Raw genomic sequence first — 23,454 nt, 5'->3', positions numbered from 1 at the left:
AGTACTGTGAGACTGATGTGTGTGATGTGTTGAACATCTGGTATACACATAGATACAATAATACATGTGATAATATTATAATGAATAATGATGATATATTTCCCTGTTTTTATTTTACTTGTACTTCCTGCACTGAAGACGGCACTTAAATTTAGTCAAGCATTGCATACGAACAATAAAGATATTCTAAATAGTGAAAGTAAAAATAATTCAGCACCTCTTAAATCATTTGTTGTCTTTGTGGTTCACACCATACATTTATGGTTAAAGACTCTCTGCACTTTTATTTGATTTATTAGCCAAAAAAGGGAAACCTTGACTCACTGCATTTTTTCAAAGTTTATATAAATCACAGTATCATGAATTTGTTTGGCCACAATAATCATGTAATTAAATTCAGGTATGGTGACAGCTCAAATGCATTAATTGATCCTGGTTCATTTAAAAGTTCTGCATGTGATGACGATAGTAATGTGGAAATGTGCTGCCCTCCTTTGGTGGGTCGCATTTGTGCAGACACCATTACTCACAATTAATAGTGACTCATGCCGTCAACCTTGGTGTATCAGTTACAATGATGAAAATTTACCACTCAATATCAAAGTCCACTCTGGAGTACGGACGAGCTCAAGACAATCACATGTAGGGAAGATGTACAATCCAAACACCTCAGCAGATTCTCTCTTCCTGGTTTAATAACTGGGAACATGGGCTTCATCAACATTAAGAGGAACATTTAAACTCATCCCATATATTATGTTAATGCACGTTACTAACTAAACATCTCTCGTCCAGCAGGTTCTCATGGATCGTGGCTGCTGCCGTGGTCCTGCATGACGGCCACTACATATATTATTACGGTCATTATTGCTACCATATCTCCATTACAGTTTATAGTTAGTTCATGATTTGGTCATTTTATCATTGTAATTGTACAATATGTTTGTGTTAATTTGTCCTGTACACGTGACATCCATTGCATGTCTGTCCGTCCTGGGAGAGGGATCCCTCCTCTGTGGCTCTTCCTGAGGTTTCTTCCACCTTTTTTCCCCGTTTAAGGTTTTTTGTGGGCAAGTATTTCCTCACTAGAACTGAGGGTCTAAGGACAGAGGGTGTCACTTCCTGTACATATTGTAAAGCCCTCAGAGGCAAATGTGTTTTATGAATTTGGGCTATACAAATAAAATTTGATTGGATATTCAGACTGTTCAAACCTGTCTGAACTTTTGCTGGCCCACTCAGCAAATCTGAGCCAAAAACAGATAGTCACCATTGAATGTTTCCCGTTCAACCATTTTCAGAGTGTGACGACTAGTGTGAGAATAAAACAACTGGTTCTAGTGTGACCATGGTGAAAGAATGTTAGTGAAGACAAATAATAAACTGTAGTTTTGTTTTTTTACACAGAATTTATTTTGTCATAGAAAAAGCTTTTAAGCTTTGACTGCAAATTTGCGGATGGAGTAGAGGAGGTCTTTCCTCTGCTGTTTCTTTGTCCGCAGACTCTCTTCGTGCTTGTTGAGCCGGCGGCGCAGAGCTCTGGTCTTCTTGGGTCTCAGATCCAGGGGCTTGTACTTCTTGCCCTGAAAGAAATGGAACAGAACTTTGAGTAGAGCTAAAAAAAACCTTTTCTGTCAGAACAATAACTGATCAAAGTGAAGGAAAAGTTTGATCTGCAGCTGCTGTCAAGATCTGAAAAGGCTTGACACTGCTTAAGTATACCCAAGAGATATACTTAACATATATTATGCTATTTAAAAAGAATGGGGTTTAGTATTTTCATGCAATGCTTTATGTATCAGTTCTGATATTTCAATCATCTGCAGTCACAGGCCAGCTCAGGGACACATGCCATCAAAAGAGAACATCACTGTCATGTTTACACCAACTGCAATCTTAGAGACATTGATCTGCATATGGATGTGACATTTTCTGAACCTCTGACTCAGGGTGAGCAGACACCCAAATTACAAGCGAATTACATATGTACATTACATATGTTTGTCAAACAACCAACTCATAAAAAATAAAAAAAAGTTAGAGGTTCACTACAGCGACCTGGTTTTATCTCACTTAGTGTCAGGGTCAGTTGTACGACAAACTGATGTCACATGATCAAAGGAGCCACTTTGGGCTTTTTCCCTCTACACTCTGAAATAGAAATGTTGCTAAATCACGGCCAGATAATGTCACACTGAATTATTGCAGTCCATGTAAACAATCAGTGGTTCTGAGGATCATTCAGGTTCAAGTTCAAGTCTCAGTCTTTTGGTAAGCAGTTGTAAATGCATCAGCAAAACATCAGCTCAACAAGTATCATCTTCGACAAGAGAACCAAGGAGCAGCCCCAAGCAGCCGGGCGTGTGTGTGTTCAGATGTGTTACAATTCAACGTAGCTCCCACCTTATAGAACTTCCTCAGGTTCTCCTTCTGTGTCTGGTTGATTACAGTCAGGACTCTGGCGATGGATTTGCGGACAACACGGCTGCAACGGACAAACACCAAAGTCAGACGATTCAATTGCAAAATGACCGTGTTAAATCTCAAAGAGACGAAGTAAGCAGGTCAGGGTGAGTCTGGGACTTGACTTTAGGAAATACTGACACTTCAACAGCTTTCTAACAGTGTTCACAGCCTAACAATGGCATGGAAGAGTAGTAACCTTGTGCAGTTTGGAATAAATTACACCAGCTTTTATAAGTCAGATTTTTTAAGTCTGATCACTGTTGGAAGTGATCAGACTGTAAATGACTTCTACCCACACTACCTATGGCCCAGACCGGTGCTCTGTACGCACACTGTCAGACTGAGGCCGGCCTGAAGTCATGTTCATACAGTACGTACATCTTGGAGAGCTTGGACGCCGCTCCACCGGTAACCTTGGCCACACGGAGCTGGGACAGTTCATTTTTCAGGTCGTCCAGCTGCTTCAGCAGCTCCTCTTTCTTCTTGCCCCGCAGATCTCTTGCCTTGATCTTGGCCTGGACCGTGACAGAAAGACAAAAAAAAAAAAAAAACATTTGTAATTGACGGCACCACGTTAGCGTCAAACACGCGGCATCAGCAGCAGTCCTCAGCCCGGCTGAGAGCGCTGCTGCCGGACACGAGTCAGCCGGGCTAACGGCCCGTACGGTTAAGAGTGAAAATATTAATTTAGAGCATCACTCTCCGGTTTGAGCCGTCACGGCTGCTTTAAGAAATCGTCTGTGGTGGCTATCAGCGCAGAGACCCTGGCTGTCCATCATCAGTGAGCTGAACATTCAGAGCTAACTCAAGCTGCCATGTTTCCACAGCTCCCTGCTAGCAGCTCGGCTCGGCGCCGTCTGTCGGCGGCAGCGCTGCATAATATCACATTTTACTGTCTTCCTGTAGCAAACCACTCACCACCACACACATTAACGAGTACATAAGAAGCTTAGGAGTGCATATAACCCAGTTGCGCTCGGGTTCAGGTGAGATAAAGGTGTTAAAAAGCAGAATGTGTGTCGCGGTGTCTGCTCCTCACCATGTTCCTCTCGCTGCCCTGTTGGAAAGGCCGGACGCACCGCGTGCTCACAGAAAAGTAGCTTCCGGAGGATTTTCTTCTTCGTCGGTTTTAGGCTTCACTTTGACCGCGCGACAACAGCGCCGCCCACAGGCGGGGCGTCACAGACACGTCATCATCTGTCCACGCGGAGACATGATCAAGAATGAAATGACATGTTTCACCTGAAATCAAAGTCATTAACAAAATGTATCCAGTGGCAGAATTCCTCCAGAAAAGATTTGGTTATGAGGTAGACAAATGTCCTTTCTGTAGTGATGAAGATGAAACCCTGGAGCATTTGTTTTTGGTGTGATATAAAAAAGTTGGATTTGTTTCAAAATTGAAGATATACAGCCATTCGAATTATATGATATTATCTTTTATTTTAATCATCCAACCTTGTCTGTTCCTGACATCATAAATGTTATTATACTCTTTGGGTGAATACCATATCTGTTGAAAATCACAAGACTCCACCCTGCCAAGAAGACCACACTTTCTGTCACCCTACCTAAGGTTTTATAAGTCCGCCCCCAAACCTCATGCTCTCTCTCTTTTTTCCCTCCTCTGCAGAGCAAAGGACACACCGGCTGCACCTTTCGTCTCTCTTATTGTGGATGTATTAAGTTATATGAAACTATCCACCTCCTTATGTTCATCTTCTTTTGTTTATTGAAAATAAATTACATTGAACGGCTCACTGGATCCTGGGTGTTTGAATGTGCACACCACATTGGATGTTCCTGAACCAACAGCAGAGCATTTATAGATAGTTTTTTCAATATCCATTGTGCAAAATGGAGAAACTCTAAACCTTCTTATTCTTGTTTCATTAATGAATTCAAGATATTTTTATTATTTATCACTTAAAAAGCTAAACAAGTATGCCAAAAAATCAAGCCTAAATATACTTAAAAAGCTAAACAAGTATGCCAAAAAATCAAGCCTAAATATTTCTTGTCTCCTACTTTTCTGAATATATTTAAATTTAAATTTTGCTGCTCTGTTTATGTCGAACTTGTATGCCTGTATTTTATTTATTGGTCTCTATTTTATTTGGTGTGTTTTTGTTTAATGATTCCCCTAACTGTTGTTTGCACTCAACACTGTACTATTTTTTCTCTCTGTATTGCTGATATTATTGTCCTCTTTGAGAGTTTGTATTCGATTTTGGTATTTTGCTTAATAAAAAATAATAATAATAATAATAAAGATAGATAGACGTAATAAATGTCTATGTGTCCACCCCGGGAGTCAGATCCGCTTCAGTGTTTTAAGCTCCTCCTTGACCCTTCCATGAAGTCATGTAAACGTTTAAAATGGTAATTAGAAAAATAAAGAAAATGGGAATGTATTTATGAGATTATCAAGATTTTGCAAACTAAAAAAATAACTAACTAAATAAAATTCCTACAGAAAAATAGATTTTGAGCCAGAAAACATGATTCCATCATTTCAGATTTATTATTAATAAATGTGGGAAAAAGAAACCATTGTTGTGGCAGCAGTTGTTAAATGATAAAAAGGAAAAGCTGTAGTGATTGTTGTGTTTCAGCGTTCAATCAATCGGGTTAAAAAGTGCATACATCATTTCTTTAGGTTCTCATGGAGACGGTGCAGTCTGCTGCCTGTCATTAGTAACAGGATGGTGTAGTCCCACGTCTCAATATACAAATTATGTAATCAGCAGATACAACTTCAAAAGCCAGGAAAACAATCACTGCTAAACTTCCTTCTGTGACTGATAATCTTCTGCACACAGCACCCTGATGTATTTCTGCTTCCTGCTGTATGCATGTTAAAAGTAACCGATGCAGAATCCCCCTTTAGACTGGTCTTTAGATATGAAGAGCACTGTCAGGGACTGACCAGACTGCTTTAGGGATTCAACAGTGCAGTTTAACAGCCAGCATGCAGATTCCCTGGGCTTCCCACTGATGTAAAAGTAAACTTCATCATTGTTGTGACTGACATCACTCTAAAGGAAGAAGGATAGTGAGTGACAAGCCAAGGCAGAGACATGTATGGGTTCTGGTGTCTGATGATGAAGATGATGATAAATACTGCAAACTGGTCACAACATACCATTTACATCCACTGATTTATAAAGTTCTAAATGCATACAGTATATACATATTTCTATATATAAATAAACACGTGGAATGTACTTTCATTTACATTAACAAAGGCAGGTAAAGGTACAGCATGTCCTCCAGTCATTCACTTTTTTCATCACATTATTATTTTCCAAATGGACAACTATTGTCTAAATGATTCATACCGGCATTAAAAAGAACCTAAAACAGTCTGTGTGTACAGATTGTATCAGCTGTGGCAGAAAACAACTTGCACAGCCTTATTGGAGCTCCAATGCAGCACTTCACTTCCAAGCTACATGACCCCACAGCAGACTCTACTAGTCAACAGTTTTAGCTTACAGGTGGTTTACGTCAGGGCCATGGTCAGACTGATCTGCCAAACCAAATGACAGAGACAAAGTCTGCTGGGAGGCTCAACTTATAATCCCTAGAACAGTCATGGGCATGCAGTTAGGGTTTGATACCCAATTAAATGAGCTGTTGAACTACAGCTTAGCCAAAAATAGAACAGTTTGTCCACTGACAAGTGTACTTTTACAGGGTGAACACGTTTCTCTCAGTAGATCTTTGTCCCAATTATTTCTCAAATAGATTTAAATGATCTTTATCAATATACATATTCATATGTAGTATACACACATTGTTTCACTCTGTATATAAGATATGATAATAATGGTATTGGCTTTAAGACCAGTCCGGCGCTAGCTCAGACCACCTTGTAGTGATTTCACATTCTAATGTGAAGAAATATGATGAGAATTTAATCAGACTAATCATTCATTATCCATCACTGACAGTCAAATGTCAGCATTCATATTTTTCATTCTAGAATTTGGAGGCTGCTACTGGACAGAAACTCCGGCCTGAATTCTTTTCCCTGGAATACATAGAGACAAATATTTCATGCCATATTATATGCCATCATTAATATTTTCAACAGATAATAAAGATGTGCTGTTATTCCTGGAAAGAAAATGGTTGATGGCACCTTTATGACAAAGAGACTCATTTAGATCCTTTGACACAAATATGAACCATTTATGTCCATTTGGCAGGTAATATTAAATAAATTCTCACTCATACTGAAACCAAAGCAGCTTCAGTCTCCTGTACAGATCAGTTAATGACACATTTTCATTAAGAAGCCCTCTGTGATTTAAAATTAAAAGATAAACAAAGTGACAGGCTAAAATGTCCTTCAGCAATCAAAGGCTGGATGCTGGATGTGAAGACAGTCACGACAAGTCACACTGCTTTTTGTTCCAACAAAAACACCAGACTTGTACATAGTATGAGGCAGTTCTTAAAATAACAGTCAAGTCAGCCTGTTATTTCTTTATGATCCAAATAAAATCATGTCTGATTTGTGTCATACGTCAGGGCCAGTGTGAATCATGTGTCTGTCCTTTTCACCTCTATCTCTATCACCAGTCTACCTGCCTTAACCATTGACAAGGAAAAATGTTGTTTTAAAATCAACAACTGATTATGAAGTCATTTATCTCGCAAACATACTGTGCAACCCATCTCTGTCCCCACAGAAAAAAAACAACAGGCCTCCCCACACAGCCAGAGAAAGCTGTGGGAGACTGTTCAAAGTTTAAAGCTAGAGTCCTGCTCAGTGATGGCAGCCACAGAGGAAGGACTTTTTCCACCAGGACGTTTGTCCATTAGTTCCTTTCTCTGCATTGCTTAAATTCTCTTCTGTTCATCAGCTCCAGTGTGATGCACCTGAGACTGAAGGCCGGATGATCCCCTTTGGAGAAGGCTTGGATCCAAACCAGGACATCTAGAACACACAAATCACAAGGCAACGCAAAGTTAGTGCACAATAGAGACATTTCTCACATTTTCTGGTTTTAGTGTAAGTGGTGTGTAAAAGTTTGAGACCTCCTTATCTGATACCCTTAACTTTTACATAAACTCAAACATTCTGAAGTCTGAATACAGTGACTGTGAATAAACACCAACCTTGTACTCCAGAGTTTGTTTCAACATGTCCTCTTCCTCACGAGTGAAGTTCAGGAGCACAGATACAGCTCGTATTAGCTGGAATGCCTGACGGAGCAAGACACACAAATTCAGACTGGGTTTGTAACAGACCTCAGGTCTGTCAGTCAAAAGCTTGATTGACTTCTTCTTGGGTGTTGAATTGAAAGAGGCTAACAATGAGGACTTACCTCAGCCTCTCTGGATGACATAAACTTGAGGACGACGTGTTTGAGATACTCAAAGTTGATTTCTCGCGAGTCGTTGAGGTCTGAGGTGTTGGTCACCGTGGTGTTGGAGGTTGGGGGGCTCGGGGTGGATGCTGGCGGTGGGTCTGGACAAACCCTCTCGTGTTTTTCTGCTCGGCTTTCTGGCACCTTCTCCTTTGCTTCAGCTTCTGACTCAGGCTTTAGTTTCTACAGAGCATGATATTAATTTATATTTTTAGTCAGTGAACACAAAAATATGAAGCTCTGTACGATGTGGAACAATCTAACCCAATGTTCCTGCAATAGTCTCTAATGTTTGTAGAGGAGTTGATTCAACAGTATGGTAATTTTAAAGCAGCAGTCAGTACTTCTGTTCAGTTTGCATACATATTGTCAGAACAAAAGATTCACTGTGTCTCACCAGTTCTTTCTGCAGCGTTCTCTTCAGTTCTGCTAGTCTCTGTTGCAGCTGCTTGATGGTCTGCAAAACAACATCAGTGTGTTTTATGTGTAGTGGTCGGTGTATCAGCTTGAAGCTGGCACTGATATTTTATTAAAAGCTAGAGGAACACCAGAATGGGAGTCAAAAGGTCGCTGACCCTGTTCTTGTCGCTGAGCTGCTGCTCCAGATCTCGGTTGACTTTCTGAATGTGATCCAAATCGTCCACTGTCACACTGCCGTTGTGATCCTCCTCACACACTTCAGGGCAGTGAAGCTGTTCTGTCAGCGTTTCCACCTCCACCTCCAGGTATGAGATCTGGACAGCACATATGAAACCACACTAACCATTAATTCATGTTGGATTAGCAACATAAGTTGAAATGAAGCTTTTTAGACAAACTGGAGTAGAAAATAGGTTTGAAGATATATAATCAGAATATATACAAAGAGTTTACCTTCTGAAATACCAAAGACAGATGAGAACATATGTAATATGAAAATATTTTCATGAATATTTTCTGACTCTGACTAACCCGTGCCTGGCAGCCATCTAACTGCTGTGTCTGACTGTGCAGCTCCTCCCTCAGGCTGCTCAGCTGGGAGTCTTTGTCCAGTTCCATCTGCTCCATCTGGGCTCGCTGTCGCTCCACCTCCTCCTGCAACTGGACCAGTGATGCTTGCTGTTGCTGCACCTCTGTAACACACACGAATACACATGACTGTTTACGTGACAAAATCACTTTATGAAAAGGTTAAAATAAATTACCCAAATTGTGAAATGTTCCAAGATATTGTTGGCATTCTTTGCCTACTTCCAAAATGGATTCAAATGCCAGTGCCACTATTTTTAGATAGCTGGCATAAGTACAATGTTCACAGATTCACTAATATTATTTATCTTACAATTTAGGATAACATCTATTCAGGAATATTGACATACCCAATAAGCCTTCCAACATCCACAAATCTTTAATAAATGTAACATATAACTAAATGTTATCACGTCACTTCTCACCATGCTGAATTGACCACATCTGATTTGTAATAAAATGTGTAGGGTTAGATTTTCAGTCTAACACTACACAATGAAGAAACTTAAAGTTGTCATCACAAAATGGTAGCATAGTAAAGATTTTAAAGGATGTCAAATGTTTTTGTGCGTATGTTTGTACCATTCTGGAGTGTTCTGATGTCCTCCTCCCTCTGTATTAGCTTCTCAGTGACTGTGGACAGTTCCTGCCTTGAGCTCTTTAGCGATCTGGTCAGCTCTCCAACCTGACAATAAGTGAAAACACTTTTCATGACACATCACAAGCACAGAATGACTAGCTGGCTCTGAATTACTTATTAATTAAAATACGTGTGTGTTTTTTGAAGACATGATGCATGTTTCCCCACAGACCTGTGTTTGTAGCTCCTCCTTCTGTTGTCTGGTTTCTTCGAGGGCTTTGGCAATTTCCGTGCTCACTGTCTGCCGGTTGTTCAGCTCCGCCTGAGGGAACACATCAAGAATGAGACAACAAATACAAAAATCTTTTCTTTTTTTTTAAGCTGTCTACAGAGTATTTCTCATGGATCTGACAATTTTGGTGAAAGTAAATAACGCTTTATATGTATGGCTGTTTATAAAGACTACAACTGGATAACATGTGCAAAGTCGTGTTCAGAGAGAGATTTTCATTATTACTCCATATATTTACAGACTTCAGTATTGAATAGTTGAAACAGGATTATTTCCCATTATTTGTTCATATTTACTAACAATGAACATCAGCAAAGAGTATATGAGTTAGACTTAGACTACACTTTATTGATCCCTTTGGGATGACTCCCTTATAGAAATTGAATAGTTCTAAACTATAAAAACTCAGTTTAATGTAAATTACCCTGCACTGCTCCAGCTCTTCTATCTGCCGCCTCAGTGTGGAATCTGCCTTGTCCCTTTGCTTGTCCAGATCAGCCTAGTACACAAGATGGGAAAGTATTAATCAACGCAGAGTAAATTGGTCACTGCAATTCACTGCAATTAAAACATTAATATTAAGCGTTTGTCCTGTTAATTCACGTCTCTCAGTGTAACAGCATATACTACAGCTGCATAGTCTAGATTACAAATAAATCTGTAACAAACGGGAGCAGAACACACCACTCTGTCCTGCAGCGTCTGTCTTTCTGTCTGTAGAGAGGCGATGCTTTCCTCCAGGCGGCTGGCCTTCTCCTGCCTCTGCTGCTCCAACAAGCATAGCTGCTGATCTAGAAACGCTTTCTCTGCACTCCACTCTCCTTGCTAAACAAACCACACATACAAACACTTTGTTAAACTTACACATAAAAAACTCACTTTAACTTGATTTTGACTATATTGAAAATCAATATTCTTCCTCAAACAGGACGAATGTACACGGATAACTTCAGGTTTTTATTGGCAACACGTCTTTCTTTTAATTCTTCTACATTTAATAAATGGGTACATGTTGTATATCAACAGCTTATTCTATTACACTGGTTCTCAAACTATGGTACACCCTCCCTCTAGTGGTGCATGAAGGAGAAAGGTAGAAATATTTTTTTGAGATGAAATGTAAACAAATTTCAATAAAAACACTTCAAAATTCAAAATAAAAAAACACTATTAGATTACTGGAATGTAATCAGGATTCAACAACAGTCAACAAGAAATATTATTACTAGTTTACTAATAAACCTGCCTCCTAACATCTGTCATAAAGTTGGGACTTACTGATATTTTCTGAGGCGGCACATGGTGTAAAACGTTTTAGAAACACTGTTAGGCCTATTTAATATAGTGACACTCACAACTGGCGATATATTCACCAGAGAGTGTGTTCAATAACTTTAAAGTGAAGATGGTTGTATTCCTGAACAACAATCATCGAGACACAGTATTAGATATCATGGAAATATCAAGGAGCTGTCAGAAAGTCAGAGAGCGTCTTCCAACAAGACATTTATAGACTGATCTGTCTACTCTAACCTCCATCTGTCTCAATAAAACACGACTGCACTCACTAGTTTATCCATGTGCTGCTGTTTCTCTGTGATCTGCTGCTCTGCACTCCTCAGACTCTCATTACTGTCTAGCACCTGCTGCTCCAGATTAGCTATCTGAAACAGAAAAAAACAACAATGTGATCAACATCATCAGCCATCAACGGTAATCTGTTTATTTCCTATTAAGTCAGAGAACCAGACACATTAAAGTTAAATCAACTAGTTGGATATTCTTGCCATACAATGTCTGTTTGCTTACTTGTGTGTCTGTTCTCTCTCTGTAGGCTCTGGAGGATTCTTCTTTGTGTCGGAGAAGGGTCTGCAGTTCTACAATGCTGCAGCTCATTTTGGATACCTGTGGTCAGACAGAAGAGACACAGTTGGAGGGCATTTTGTGACACTCACTTATTACTTTCACTATGACATCTTTTTTTCCTTTTAACAACTTAACCTGTTTTAGGTATGAAAGAAAAAAACTGTTTTGCAGGTAATGAGATTTAAAATGACGAATCTGACAACTGAAATGACACCTTGGTGATTTGCCACAATGAGTAAATATCTTAGCAGTTATCATTCTACTTATGAAATTATATTTATTTATAATCAGGGCTTTGCACATTTGGTGATAAATGATGCAGGGACTTCACCATAAGTCAGAGGTTAAGTAAGAGATGCATTAGTTTACCTGTGCCTCCAGAGAGCTGACTGTATCAGCATGGTTTGTCCGAACTGCCAGCAGCTCTGCTCTGGTCTCTTCCAGGCTTTGGTCCAGGCTTGATTTCTGAAAAGGAAACAACTGCACTGAAAAATGCCTGATCTAGCTTCTGTATCTTTCCCAACATTAAATATAATGTCTGGATATCATTCCCTATATCAACAAGACCCAACTAAGACCACAACATGATCAGATGTATTTAATTGATCAAATAAGGTAGAAGGTTCCAACAAACAGTGGCCTACACTACACCCTGCTCTCAGTGTTCTTCACCTCCTGCAGCAGCTCCTGTAGGTGCTCGTCCTGGCTTAGGTTCCCTTGCAGCCGTCTCTCCAGAGAAGTCACTTTCTTTTGGAGGTCTGTTAACAAGCGCTCCTTGTCCTCCTCCGTTACAGCAGCCTGATGGGAAGACAAATTTCTTTTTAAATTCTACAAATCCTGATAGGACTACACTTTTAGACATATGGATGGCGAAGCTCTAGTTTGACGATGTTCTGACCTTTTGTCGTTGCAATTTCAGGTCGTCATGTTCTGTCTGTAATTCCTGGAGGGACCTCTCTAAATTTGACACCATACTCTGTGACTGAAAAACAAAATGACAAATGATTTATGAATACATAGTGTTAATAACTTTAGTTAAGTAGGAGAGTGTAGCTTGTGCAGCTTGTACCCAGGACTCACTTTCTGGAAGTCTTCAGAGACCTGCTGAATGACTGACTGCAGCTCTTGGGATTGTCCCTCCAGCTCACTGATCTTCTTGTCTGCCTCCTCTCTGAGCAGCAGCAGTTCCTCTCTGCACAAATCCAACGACATGTAGTGAGTGTTCTTTCACAAACACCAGAGCTCAACAACAAATACAAGTGTAGAACTTCTAGAGTAAAGTAACTTTGAATTTGCATGTGCTTAGCTCACAATAACAGTATAACGATTCTTACATATGGGACAAATCATATACTAAATAGATTTTACTTACGACATGAATTTCATATTTAAAATATATTTCATTATCATACATATACATTTGTGAGAGCTGACTAATTAATTTGGCATCTTGAGGCACACCAGTTCTTTTGTTACCATATTGTTTTAATCTTATAAATCTGTGGTGTGTTTGTGTGTGTGTGTGTGTGTGTGTGTGTGTCATCATGGCAAAATGTGATCCAGGAGACATCTGATGTAGCAGGAACTACAGCATAAGCAGGTTTGAGTACTTTGCCAGGTGTTGATGTAACACATTTTGTCAACGCAACCATGCGAGACACCGTCAAGAAACTTTATTGCCAAGTTCAGAGACGTGTGTGGTCCGACCCATGAGTACAAAGTGTATTGTAGTAATGAACGGATCAAACGTTGGCCAGCTGCGATGACTGATTCTGTCGCATGATGGCCTCAGCAAGTGGTATGTCAATATAAGTTTACTACTAATGCATAAATATGTCAGTTATCAGTGAAAATGTTCTACGTGTTCCTGTTCCTTCATATGATTACTACCTGAGACTTTTGGCTACAAATATATCAATTTCAAATGAATGTAGTATTAAAAAATAAAGATGTCAGATTTAAAACAGGTTTTTGTCTATAAGAGCATAATAAATGAATAAATAAAGAATATTGATAGTGCCTGTTGCATTTCTTCTTACCGCTCTATTTCAAGCTCAGAGTTGAGTCTGCAGCTCTCCTCATGCTGCTGTTCCAGCGCCCGGAGTTTACCCCGAGTCTCAGACAGCCCTCGCCTTGCCGACTGAAGTTCAGCCTCCTTCTGCTTAAGCTCCCGCTCCTGCTGGCTCATCTGCTCCTCCTTCTTCAGCAACTGATAGACATGAATGGGAAACTTGTCATAATCAAACAAATTACACCTCAACTAAGTGCCTTCAAACAAATGTAATGCCAAAGAGAATATCCTATCCTGCACTGAAGCTCAGATTACTCCAAAGGGTAGTTGGCTGTAAGCTCTTTCCAGATCATCTCCAATTTTCTATTTCATCTCAAAGTGATAAAAACTGCATCACAGTTTATAAGTGCTGCAAATCCAACACTTCGACTCCATGCGTACGCACCATGTGTTTAACTTTAGCGAGCTCCTGTTGCTGAAAGCCCTCCAGTTCATCCAGGTCATCCCTTTTCTGGAAGAGTGCTAAGCTTTGCTCCATCATCTCCTCTAGCCGGGCTGACAGGCCAGCCTTCTCCTGAACAAACACAACAGTTATAGTAAACCAATGGAAATGTCCATTTTCAGTTGTGTGCAGGTTTCAACAAAACCAAATGTGTGCTTTCACACCTGCTTTTACAGCCACAAAGTACAACACCTGTGTTTTAACTTTTCACTTTCTGACTTCAGAGGGAAAATCCAAATCTCAACTGTCATGTATGTGACATGTATACGTTCGCATCGTCACAGATATTCAGCATTTTTATAAATGTCAGAATTATTAATCATTAAATTCATTCAAAAATGGTTCTGATGCAGCCACCTCTCTCCGTCTGTAGCAACCACTCTGTAGTTTCACCAAATATTCCACCCACAGCACAATCTGATTGGAGGTTTGTTTCCAAGGAAAGGCAGCAGATATCGCTGCAATAAGCATCACAATCCTATGATCCATTTCTATGATAACAAGCATGCCTAGTTTCCCAGTTACACCACTGAAAATGCAGCAAAAGTGATGGTTTTTAATCAGTCACTCTTTCACCACAGTCTCCAAATGATGCACTTTGTTAGTGAAATCCAGTGAACTACAATGTCCATTCAAACTGAGTCCTTCCTCGAATGCAGTCTCACTGGAGTAACTCTGCTTTCTGCACCACAGGCTGCTGCTGAACTACAACTACTAAGTAAAGACAGGCACAGAAACACGTTTTACTAGTTTTCTTTATTTAAAGTTTCAGTTAACTGACAGAGTGTTATTCTAAATCTTTACAGTTTCATTAGGAATTAGATTTTTACTGCAATTTTCTGTTTTTCAGTTCTAAATATCAGTTATCGGTTTCCCTCATTACTAATAATCTGTATCTGTAATGACAGTGAAGAAACCTTATCAATCCATCCCTACAAATGATCTTACAAATACTGTTCATTTAAAAACATCTAAATAGCAGTGTAATCCTAATTTTTAATAACAAAGACTATAATTTATAGCCTGGATTAAGAGACTACTTTCTAAACAGCTCACAATCTTTTGGCTTTTGAATTCAAGCTAATATTACATATCTGCTACCATAAAATCATGTTGCTAATCTGCTTTGCTTTCAACCACACCAGAGTTCAACTGAAACCACACCAAGACCGTCCGTTTCAGGGGATCTCAGACAACTTTCATACGAGCCCAAGCAAACTAAACTACTCAGACAAATGTTCCAGAATTCAAATGTAACACATCAAATAGGTTAGGTGTGAAAGCACCACATTAAGTCTTGAACTGTTAGGTGTTTGCCATACATAGGATCAATGACCTCATAAGTTGCCATGAAACTACTTTACAACCATGTTATATTCAATATCATCATATTAGCTTCTTACTGAAAGTCACCAAAGACAGATTAAAAGATTTACCTTTTCCACAGCGGCCATCTTCTCCATCCATTCCTGCATGTGAAGGGCAGAAAGAGATGAGTGCACAGTGCAACAATGAGGAGTATGAGGATATAATAAGTGAGACAGAGAGGTGTTTACCTGATCCTTCTTTTCCAGTGCTAAAGTCATCCCCTCTGCCATTTTGGTCCTGCTGGCCTGGTGAGACTCATTCTGGTCTTGAAGTTTCTTTATGGATACTGGACAGTCAAAGAGAGACGGAGAGAAAAAAAGAGGGAAAGATGGAAACCACACAGAGAGGTTTGTATGCAACCAAAAAGAACAGAAATATTTAATAGCAAAGGCAGCGGCACCGTTAGTAGCTGTGAGTCTAATTAAGAAGAGAGTTTATCCCAGAGGCAAAGACAAGCAAAGACAAGCGATGCAGGCAACTAATCAGAACTACAACATCAACAATGCAATACCTGTGTGTGACCTAAGAACAAAAAATCCACCCTAAAGACGCATCAAATTGAATTAAATCAAATCAAATCAAATCAGATTTTATTTGTATAGCCCAAAGTCACAAAGTACATTTTGCCTCTGAGGGCTTTACAATCTGTACAGGGAGTGACACCCTCTGTCCTTAGACCCTCGGTTCGAGTGAGGAATCTAGCATCACTAAATCACATCACTAAAGTACCAGATAGGACCAACAACAAACCACTTTACTACTCTCACAGCCTTCATACTTGATACTTGAGAATACATGTAAATAATCAGTAGTTCTTTACAATGTCATACACGTTTAAAGTCAGCTCTGTGGAGCACTGCGGGGTCATTCAAGTCCCAAAAAGATCTAAGTTATTTTGAGAGAAAGTTGACATGCTGCACATCCTTCAGGGAGTATAAATGTGCTCTGAAGATTTTACGACAATATGCCAATAACAAAGATCTTAATTTGGAGAAAAACAATCATGTGCACAAGAAATGATCAGTATAAAACAGAAAGTATTATATCAAACTTGAAAAATCCTGGGGTTGCCCATCTCTATGAAGTGGTGCTCACAACTGGAAGTTGGCCAATCAGGTGAAAGTGGGCTTTTAGGGAGGAGGGGTTAAAGAGACAGACAAATCCATCATAAGAGGCAGATTTACCAATTTCTCCACAGCTATAAGACATGTTGATATTTAAATAGAGGGTATGGGTGCAATGATCACCCCAATGTTCAGAACTATAACTAGAGTAGCTAGCAAGCTAAATGCATAACAGTTACACTATATTTCTTATATACAGATATATAAATAAACCGGTCCAAATCATTTGGGGCAAACTGAGGGAAAGTGGGTAGACCAACAAAGTAACAGATGCTGATAATGTCAAAGATCTGAGGGTGGATTTTTGGATTAAAAGCATTCAGTGCTCCCAAAGCAAACCTCTAAAGCCCATGATGTTAGTATCTAGAATAAAAAAAAAAAGATCTTCATGGGAAGAAGTGATGATTTGCTAGCAATGGTTATTATAGCTGACAGACAGATGAAAGAAAGGAAGCTAATTGGGAGGAGAGTAGAGGTACGTACAATCCTGATGCTTTTCTAACGCAATTTCAAGCTTGTCCTTGGTCTTCTGCATAATTCGTAGCTGCTCAGCGTAGTCTAGTGTTGGGAAGTAGGGTGATGGGATGGGGTATCAACCACACACACACACACACACACACACACACACACACACACACACACACACACACACACACACACACACACACACACACACACACACACACACACACACACACACACACACACACACACACACACACAAAACACAAACAGGAAGGAGGAACAGGCAGATGACGATAAAGAGAGAGGCAGGGGAGGAAGTGATCAAAAGGAGAGGGAGAAAGCAAAAGGGAAAACATGGTTGAGAAATAATGGAAGGTAAAACTATTAATGATTTTCTTCTGTCAGAAAACCATATTGGTTAAAAGGCTGTATGAACATGTGCAACCTTTAACCTTTTCTCGGGGCCCAAAGTCACATCAAGTACCCAAAGGAAAGAGTTTTTATACCGAGTAGAGGAGGGGAAAAACACCCTCAAACTACAAATATATATTAGACTTTTTCCCACTGTACACCCAGCAAACATTTCAACAGCAATACATTCTCATATTCATTCTGAGACATCAATATAAATCACCATTAACAAGAAAAATAACTGCTGGTATGTGCTGCAAAACTGAACTGAATGAAAGTGTCACGGAACATACCAGCTCCAAGCTGCTTCCTGGCAGGATCTTGTTTGACCAGTGACACTGAAGTTTCACTAACAAGACCAGTTTTTAACCCAGTATTATGTGTGTAATGTTTGTTTAGATGAGTCGGTGATGTGTGGTAAGAGAAGCCCATCAATAGAAATGTGTGGTCAGGCAATTAGAAATTAAACTGCTTTGCATTTATTGTGGTTGTGATGGTTGATCTGTGGTTTGCACAGATTTTGGATGTTTTTTTTGGAATGTGACAATCTATTGACCGTTCCAATAATGAGCATTTTTTACATCATTAACAAGCTGTACTTGGGTTGAACTTTCTCTGATCTGGGGTAGAGTTTACTCCTGAGAGCTTCAGGCTGAACTGCTCTGGTTGCTTGACCTTCATCTAACACGTCCTACCTGATAACTTGGCCTCCAGCTTCCGGATCTGATCATTCCTTCTGAGGAGCTGGGTGGGCAGGTCGTCCCTGGAGCTGCTGCCATCAGATGCCTGAACACACAGACACATGCACGCACGCACATACAGACAATATTCATCATGATCAGAGTTTAAAGTTATCGCTCTACTGACTACTTTCATAATATGGTGACTTATAAGAGATTTTGGGAAGTGCCTGGACATGTTTTAGATGACAGAAAGGAGTTCCATTAATCACACTACGTTGCTGTTGCACTAGTCACTTGTCAGAGGTATTTATGTAGTCATCTGCAGGAATCACAATATATATGAAATGTATGTAGAAAGGAATGGAATACCTAGAATGTGTCATGTAAACAGACGTGGTAAACTGCAGCACCCACATTATTAACTATTCACTGCACCAGAAACACAATGTCACATATCAGCTAGCAGTATTGCTGCTCAGCGACTTCACTAAATTATTTAACCAAGTGCAACTGAGATGGTGCTACAGCCTCAAGAGACTGGCTTCCCCTGTGAGGGACTGCACTACTGAACAGAGATGGATTCCCTTTACAAGCTCTTGAAAACAATAGAGAGGACAGATTGCGAACTCTAAAAATATCACTATATGCACTGCAGAGCTCACAATAAAACGAGCAGCAGAAAACTGAAATAAATCAACAAGGCTTCATGTTGTACTGGTTGGTCTTAAGACTGCATGCCTGCATGCAATCAATACAATGGAGACCGAGCAACAAAGTAATCCCCATTCCAAGCCATGTTACCTAAAACTGCCTGACTGGTGACTATTTCAAAAGACAGCCAAAAACCAATTATAGTACCGCCCTGAAATTCCAGGACTTTTCTGTGACTTTCCAGAATGACAAGAAAATCCATCCTTGATCACTATTGTTCCTTGATCTTTTCCCATTACAGCAGCTTACAACAGTGTAATGGAATCACAGCATGACCAAAGTTACTACTACTACTACCTACTATTTTTGATAAAATGAGACATTCAGAAAATAATGTGACATTTAAAACTTCTTAAGAGAGTTAATAAAATGTTGTGTCTTTCTATGTACTCGTAAACAAAAAAACAGCTTTCAGGTTTTTGTGTTGTGGCTTTTAGAATTGACACTATGTCTGGGTTTAAATGAATCACCTCATTATGCACCTATTGATGGAGATGTGACACTAATGACATCTATACATTTGGTAGTGACCACATTGAAATATGTCACAGAGGAGATTACAAATGCAGCAGTTTCTCTTACGTTTAAACAACTGGCCTAAATATCATAGTGCTGCCTCGTATGGTGGTCTATAGACATGTGTCCGTTTACACAATATGGCAGAAATAGAATATAATATTTATAAGTATGTTTTCATGTGTATAATCACCTGAAAGTAAGAATCATTATGTGTCACATTACATTAGAATGAGACTTTTATATCTAAAAACATTTCCCTGAGTTGTGAATGAGAAATCTTTTTTCAACATATCATAGCTCATTTGTTATAGAGACTGCTGTGCTCAGAATAGCTCAAGTGCTTTAGGAGAAAAAAAAGTGATTGGCCACAGCTGATTAAATTTAAATTCCTGGTTTGTCTGTGAGAATCTGATCAGTGCAAAACAGTCATCTCTCTGTGTTGTGTCGGCTCGGGCAGTCTTCAGTCAGCCTGCGCTGCAAACAGGGACGTGGAATTTGAGTAAGAGACGTGGGCATTTATCTGGCAGGGAAGTGGAATGAAAGATGCCATCAAGTTGTATGAAATGAATTGTAAATTCAGAATACAGACTTTTTAAGTCTTGACCTATACTAGAGACTAAAGCCCTTTCTCACTAGACAAAAACACCACTAACACCCACTAACATCTGGCTTTTGTCTTTAGTGGGAGACGCTACAATCTGCATTCACATCCCAGTCAAATGACTCTGGAGTAGTCATTGCTATTCATCAGCTTCGGCATGGCTAGAAACATAACACCTGTGAGGACATACTCATTTTTCCTCCAGGCTAAGGTTACAGAAGTTGGCATGTAAATAGCCAAGAACATTTATCATTTTTAACAGTATATGGGAGCTTCTCCTGATTTGAGGGGAAGAGGAGATAAGGAGAAAGGTTGAGAAAGGTTGCTGACACCTCTGTCACTCATCATTTTCAATATGTTGTTGTGTATACAACAACATATTGAAATATGTGACAGAGGCATATATACACATAATATTTTCCAGCATGTTAATGGCATCAAACGTGACACATTAGAGAAAAAGCAGAGAGGTGAAAAAGAATGGTGACAATTCACTCATTTTGGTGTATAAGGGTAAAAGACTCTGGATTTTTAAAATGTGTTTCTTTTAAGTGTACCCCTTAAAAACCAGAGACGTAGTAGTAGTAGTAGTAGTAGTAGTAGTAGTAGAAGTGCTAATTTAAAGAACCATAATTCTAACCAACTACTGCCCCCAAAAGCAAATATATATGAACATACAGAGACAGATGCCGATACAATAGCCAGCAGTGTGTGTTTAACTGATGTGAACACTAAAGAAGAAGAGCACAGCCCGGTCCATCTCTCTTTACAAGTAATTTTTTCCACTGGGGCTTTTATCAGTAACTATTAATTATGTGGTGACTTCTCATTTTTCTCTTTTTTTTTTTTTTTGATTGCCAACTAGTTTTAGGAACAAGTATATCTATCGCTTATTTTCTGATTAACATAATTTCCTAACTACTTTCAATAATTGCTTATGCACCAAAGATGTGGCAAACCATCTACAAACCACAGTACTTACAAAGTCATCCCCAGAGTCTGCCCCCACTGAGGTGATGGATTCTTTGCTGATGGTGCGCGGTATACGGACGCCACTCCGAGGTGCAGTGGCTGCCTCTTCTGCAATCTTCTTCTTCAGTTTGGCAAACATGTTGGTCCTCTCACCGTCTCTATCTGAGTGAAATCTGCAGTTTCTGGAGAGTGAGTAACTTCGTGCAATGCATTGAATTTACGGCTCTGTGTCGTGGTGGCTGAGACAGAGTTGGGTCCTTATGCAGTGCCACTCGAGACAGGTTTGTACCGGTGATCCCATTCTGCTACATCTGGAAAAGAAGACAAGATTGACAAGAGTGTTTACTTTTCACATGTCACATGAGTCCTACCATTTCCATTCATTATTGTCATCATATAATAGTCAGGCTATTGACACACGAGTGATGGAAAGACAGATGCTTGCTAATTTTGGTAGTGGTTCTATCTCAAAATATCGTTTGCAGATTGATAGATGATTTTTCTCTGTTATTTGTCAAACTAATCTGTCACTGTGGCTTTGGAGACAACATGTTTCCCCAAAGTAGTCCCAATATTTGCTGATCTTTCCTCTTTTAAAAGCACATGACAACCTCCTGAATGCTGCTCTCTGCACTGTGAACTGACGCAGACCTCTACATGTTAAGACACTGAATGACATTTCATGTACTTTCCATTCAGCTTATACACATTGAATCCTAAACAATGACTGCACTGGAATGAAGCTTTAGGGTTTGTAGTCCATAGACTGGACTACAGTAAGTCAACATTGTAACGCTAGCTGCTGGTGTGTGGAGAAGTTGGGACGCAGACTGCTGCAGAGTAAACTCTCTGTCTGTCATGTGTCCTCGGTGTTACACGGACTATGACACTGTCAGACTATGTTTTGACTGACAGACAGCCAGCTAGCTCTTCTAGCCACAACAATGAGAGTTAACGGGGTGATGTTAGCTGTCGTTAGCTCACTCGTTCACTGAAGTCGCCTTTCTCTTACCGTATTAACTTGGATAAAATACAGTCCGCGGTGTTTTTCGGGTGCTCAGTGGCTGTGTGTTCGTCTTTCAGCTGTGTGCGCTCAGAGGATATCTATCCGTGTGACAGTCGACACGAACTCCCCGGACACTCGTCTCGTCTGACAAGCTAGCTGCTGCTAGTTGGTGAGCTACACGTAATCACCCAGCACAGATGACTGTACACGTCACGGCCGTGCCCTCCGCTCATTGGCTGGAAGGAGTGAGCGCTGTCGGAATGTCGCTGGCAACATGCGCCACCTAGAGGCACCAAAACTAACAGCGCCACATGTAGACAGATATATTTATATTTGTCTTAACTCCAGATACAATCACGTAATAGAATCGGTTTATTAATATATACACCCAGCAGCAACTGTCACAGAACACAACATTATATATATTTGCACAATATTTATTCCATCACCACCGACAGTGTCTATAGATAGATACACACGTCTATCTATCTATCATAGATAGATAGAAAATTCTTTAAATATTTATTTTTTTATGTTTATGTCTGCACCTGCACAATTTCTAATTCTGATTCTGATATCACATGCCTTTTCCTGCCCTACATGACTGTATTCAGAGTGTTCTTATGAACATAGTAAAATTCTGCAAATGTTTCTGGACATTGTGTCTGACTATTTTTGTTTTATGAAAAGCTATTTTCAGTGAAATGGTATTTGCATGAATAGTTTCAAAAGCTACTATGAAGATTACTCCCTACTTTGGTGCACAAAGCTGTTTTGTTTGTGTTTTGTGATGGTGTGAGAGGGCATATTTTAATATTGTCTGTGCTCTAATAGGGAAATTATGTGCTTTATCTTTACTCGCAAAGATAGATTTACTGGTAAGCCCAGGCAGCAACCGATATGGCTAACAAATGAACAACAATGGAGCAAACATGGTTTAAAAAATGTCCAATTCTAAACAGCAGTTTCTTGAAGACACACAGGTTGCTTAGTTCAGCAACAGTTCAGTGTCAAGAGACAACTGTCTGGTAAAATATAGTAACTGAATTAATCTTTAAGATAATCAGCTACAGGTTATGTAACAAACTGAGAGACAATGAGAAGTCAACGTGAGTCTGGCTCCAGAAGTGAATCACAGTGATCCCCCATGTTAAAGTGTCCAACTTCACAGCAGAATAAACATGTTTACAGAAGTTTGGGCCTTTATAGTGCATTTCCCCGCTCATGACAACTGTACTGAGGGTGAATTTATATATTTTTATATCTAAAATTAAGAGCATGGCTGTTTGATTGACATGTGGGTGCCAACACAGGTGGCTTGTTTGAGCAACCAGGATTCATTCATCCCACCTAAGCTCCACGAACACTCCACCTCTTGCCAGTGGAGGCAGGACTACCAACCACCACATTCTGAGCTTCACAGCTCTTCGGAAACCTGTGGGCGATCTCGCAGCGACTACAACCATTTTTATCTACACAGTCTAAATA

At 39.7% G+C, this 23,454-nt stretch overlaps 2 protein-coding genes across 4 annotated transcripts; both read right to left on the bottom strand.

Annotated features, from left to right (window-relative positions):
- Positions 1–1,389: 1,389 nt before the first annotated feature.
- Positions 1,390–3,634, bottom strand: rpl35 (ribosomal protein L35). The gene is made up of 4 exons (XM_010753196.3): positions 3,506–3,634; positions 2,845–2,981; positions 2,404–2,485; positions 1,390–1,583 (listed from the first exon to the last, which is right to left on the bottom strand). Exons 1-4 carry the CDS (start codon positions 3,506–3,508, stop codon positions 1,434–1,436), a joined length of 372 nt encoding a protein of 123 aa, XP_010751498.1. The 5' UTR covers positions 3,509–3,634; the 3' UTR covers positions 1,390–1,433.
- A 2,890-nt stretch (positions 3,635–6,524) lies between these two features.
- On the bottom strand, positions 6,525–22,194 carry golga1 (golgin A1). 3 transcript variants are annotated; one of them, XM_010753198.3, is made up of 24 exons: positions 21,973–22,194; positions 20,971–21,271; positions 18,170–18,260; positions 17,082–17,156; positions 15,663–15,760; positions 15,543–15,575; positions 14,050–14,178; positions 13,633–13,802; positions 12,674–12,785; positions 12,492–12,575; positions 12,266–12,391; positions 11,963–12,058; positions 11,537–11,632; positions 11,296–11,391; positions 10,412–10,552; positions 10,152–10,226; positions 9,668–9,757; positions 9,438–9,540; positions 8,799–8,959; positions 8,423–8,581; positions 8,245–8,304; positions 7,806–8,030; positions 7,597–7,683; positions 6,525–7,414 (listed from the first exon to the last, which is right to left on the bottom strand). In XM_010753198.3, the coding sequence occupies exons 2-24, from the start codon at positions 21,097–21,099 to the stop codon at positions 7,337–7,339; spliced, it is 2,514 nt and encodes an 837-aa protein (XP_010751500.1). In that variant the 5' UTR covers positions 21,100–21,271; positions 21,973–22,194; the 3' UTR covers positions 6,525–7,336. The 3 variants fall into 3 exon arrangements, with proteins under 3 accessions (XP_010751500.1, XP_010751502.1, XP_010751501.1); XM_010753200.3 differs by lacking the exon at positions 14,050–14,178; XM_010753199.3 differs by lacking the exon at positions 17,082–17,156.
- Positions 22,195–23,454: the final 1,260 nt, after the last annotated feature.

Source organism: Larimichthys crocea, chromosome III, assembly GCF_000972845.2.
Source record: "Larimichthys crocea isolate SSNF chromosome III, L_crocea_2.0, whole genome shotgun sequence".
Lineage (NCBI taxonomy): Eukaryota > Metazoa > Chordata > Actinopteri > Sciaenidae > Larimichthys > Larimichthys crocea.
The sequence above is the reverse complement of the archived record's forward strand: the minus strand, read 5'-3'. Positions and strand labels throughout refer to the sequence as shown.

Coding starts and splice junctions, on each gene's coding strand:
- rpl35 (XM_010753196.3), bottom strand. Junction 2,486..2,844: donor GCGTCCAAGCTCTCCAAGAT/GTACGTACTGTA, acceptor TGTCCGTTGCAG/CCGTGTTGTCCGCAAATCCA. Junction 1,584..2,403: donor ACCTGAGGAAGTTCTATAAG/GTGGGAGCTACG, acceptor CATTTCTTTCAG/GGCAAGAAGTACAAGCCCCT.
- golga1 (XM_010753198.3), bottom strand. CDS start 21,099: ATGTTTGCCAAACTGAAGAAGAAGATTGCAGAAGAGGCAGCCACTGCA. Junction 12,059..12,265: donor TACAGGAGCTGCTGCAGGAG/GTGAAGAACACT, acceptor TTTCCTTTTCAG/AAATCAAGCCTGGACCAAAG. Junction 8,305..8,422: donor AGCTCAGCGACAAGAACAGG/GTCAGCGACCTT, acceptor GTTGTTTTGCAG/ACCATCAAGCAGCTGCAACA.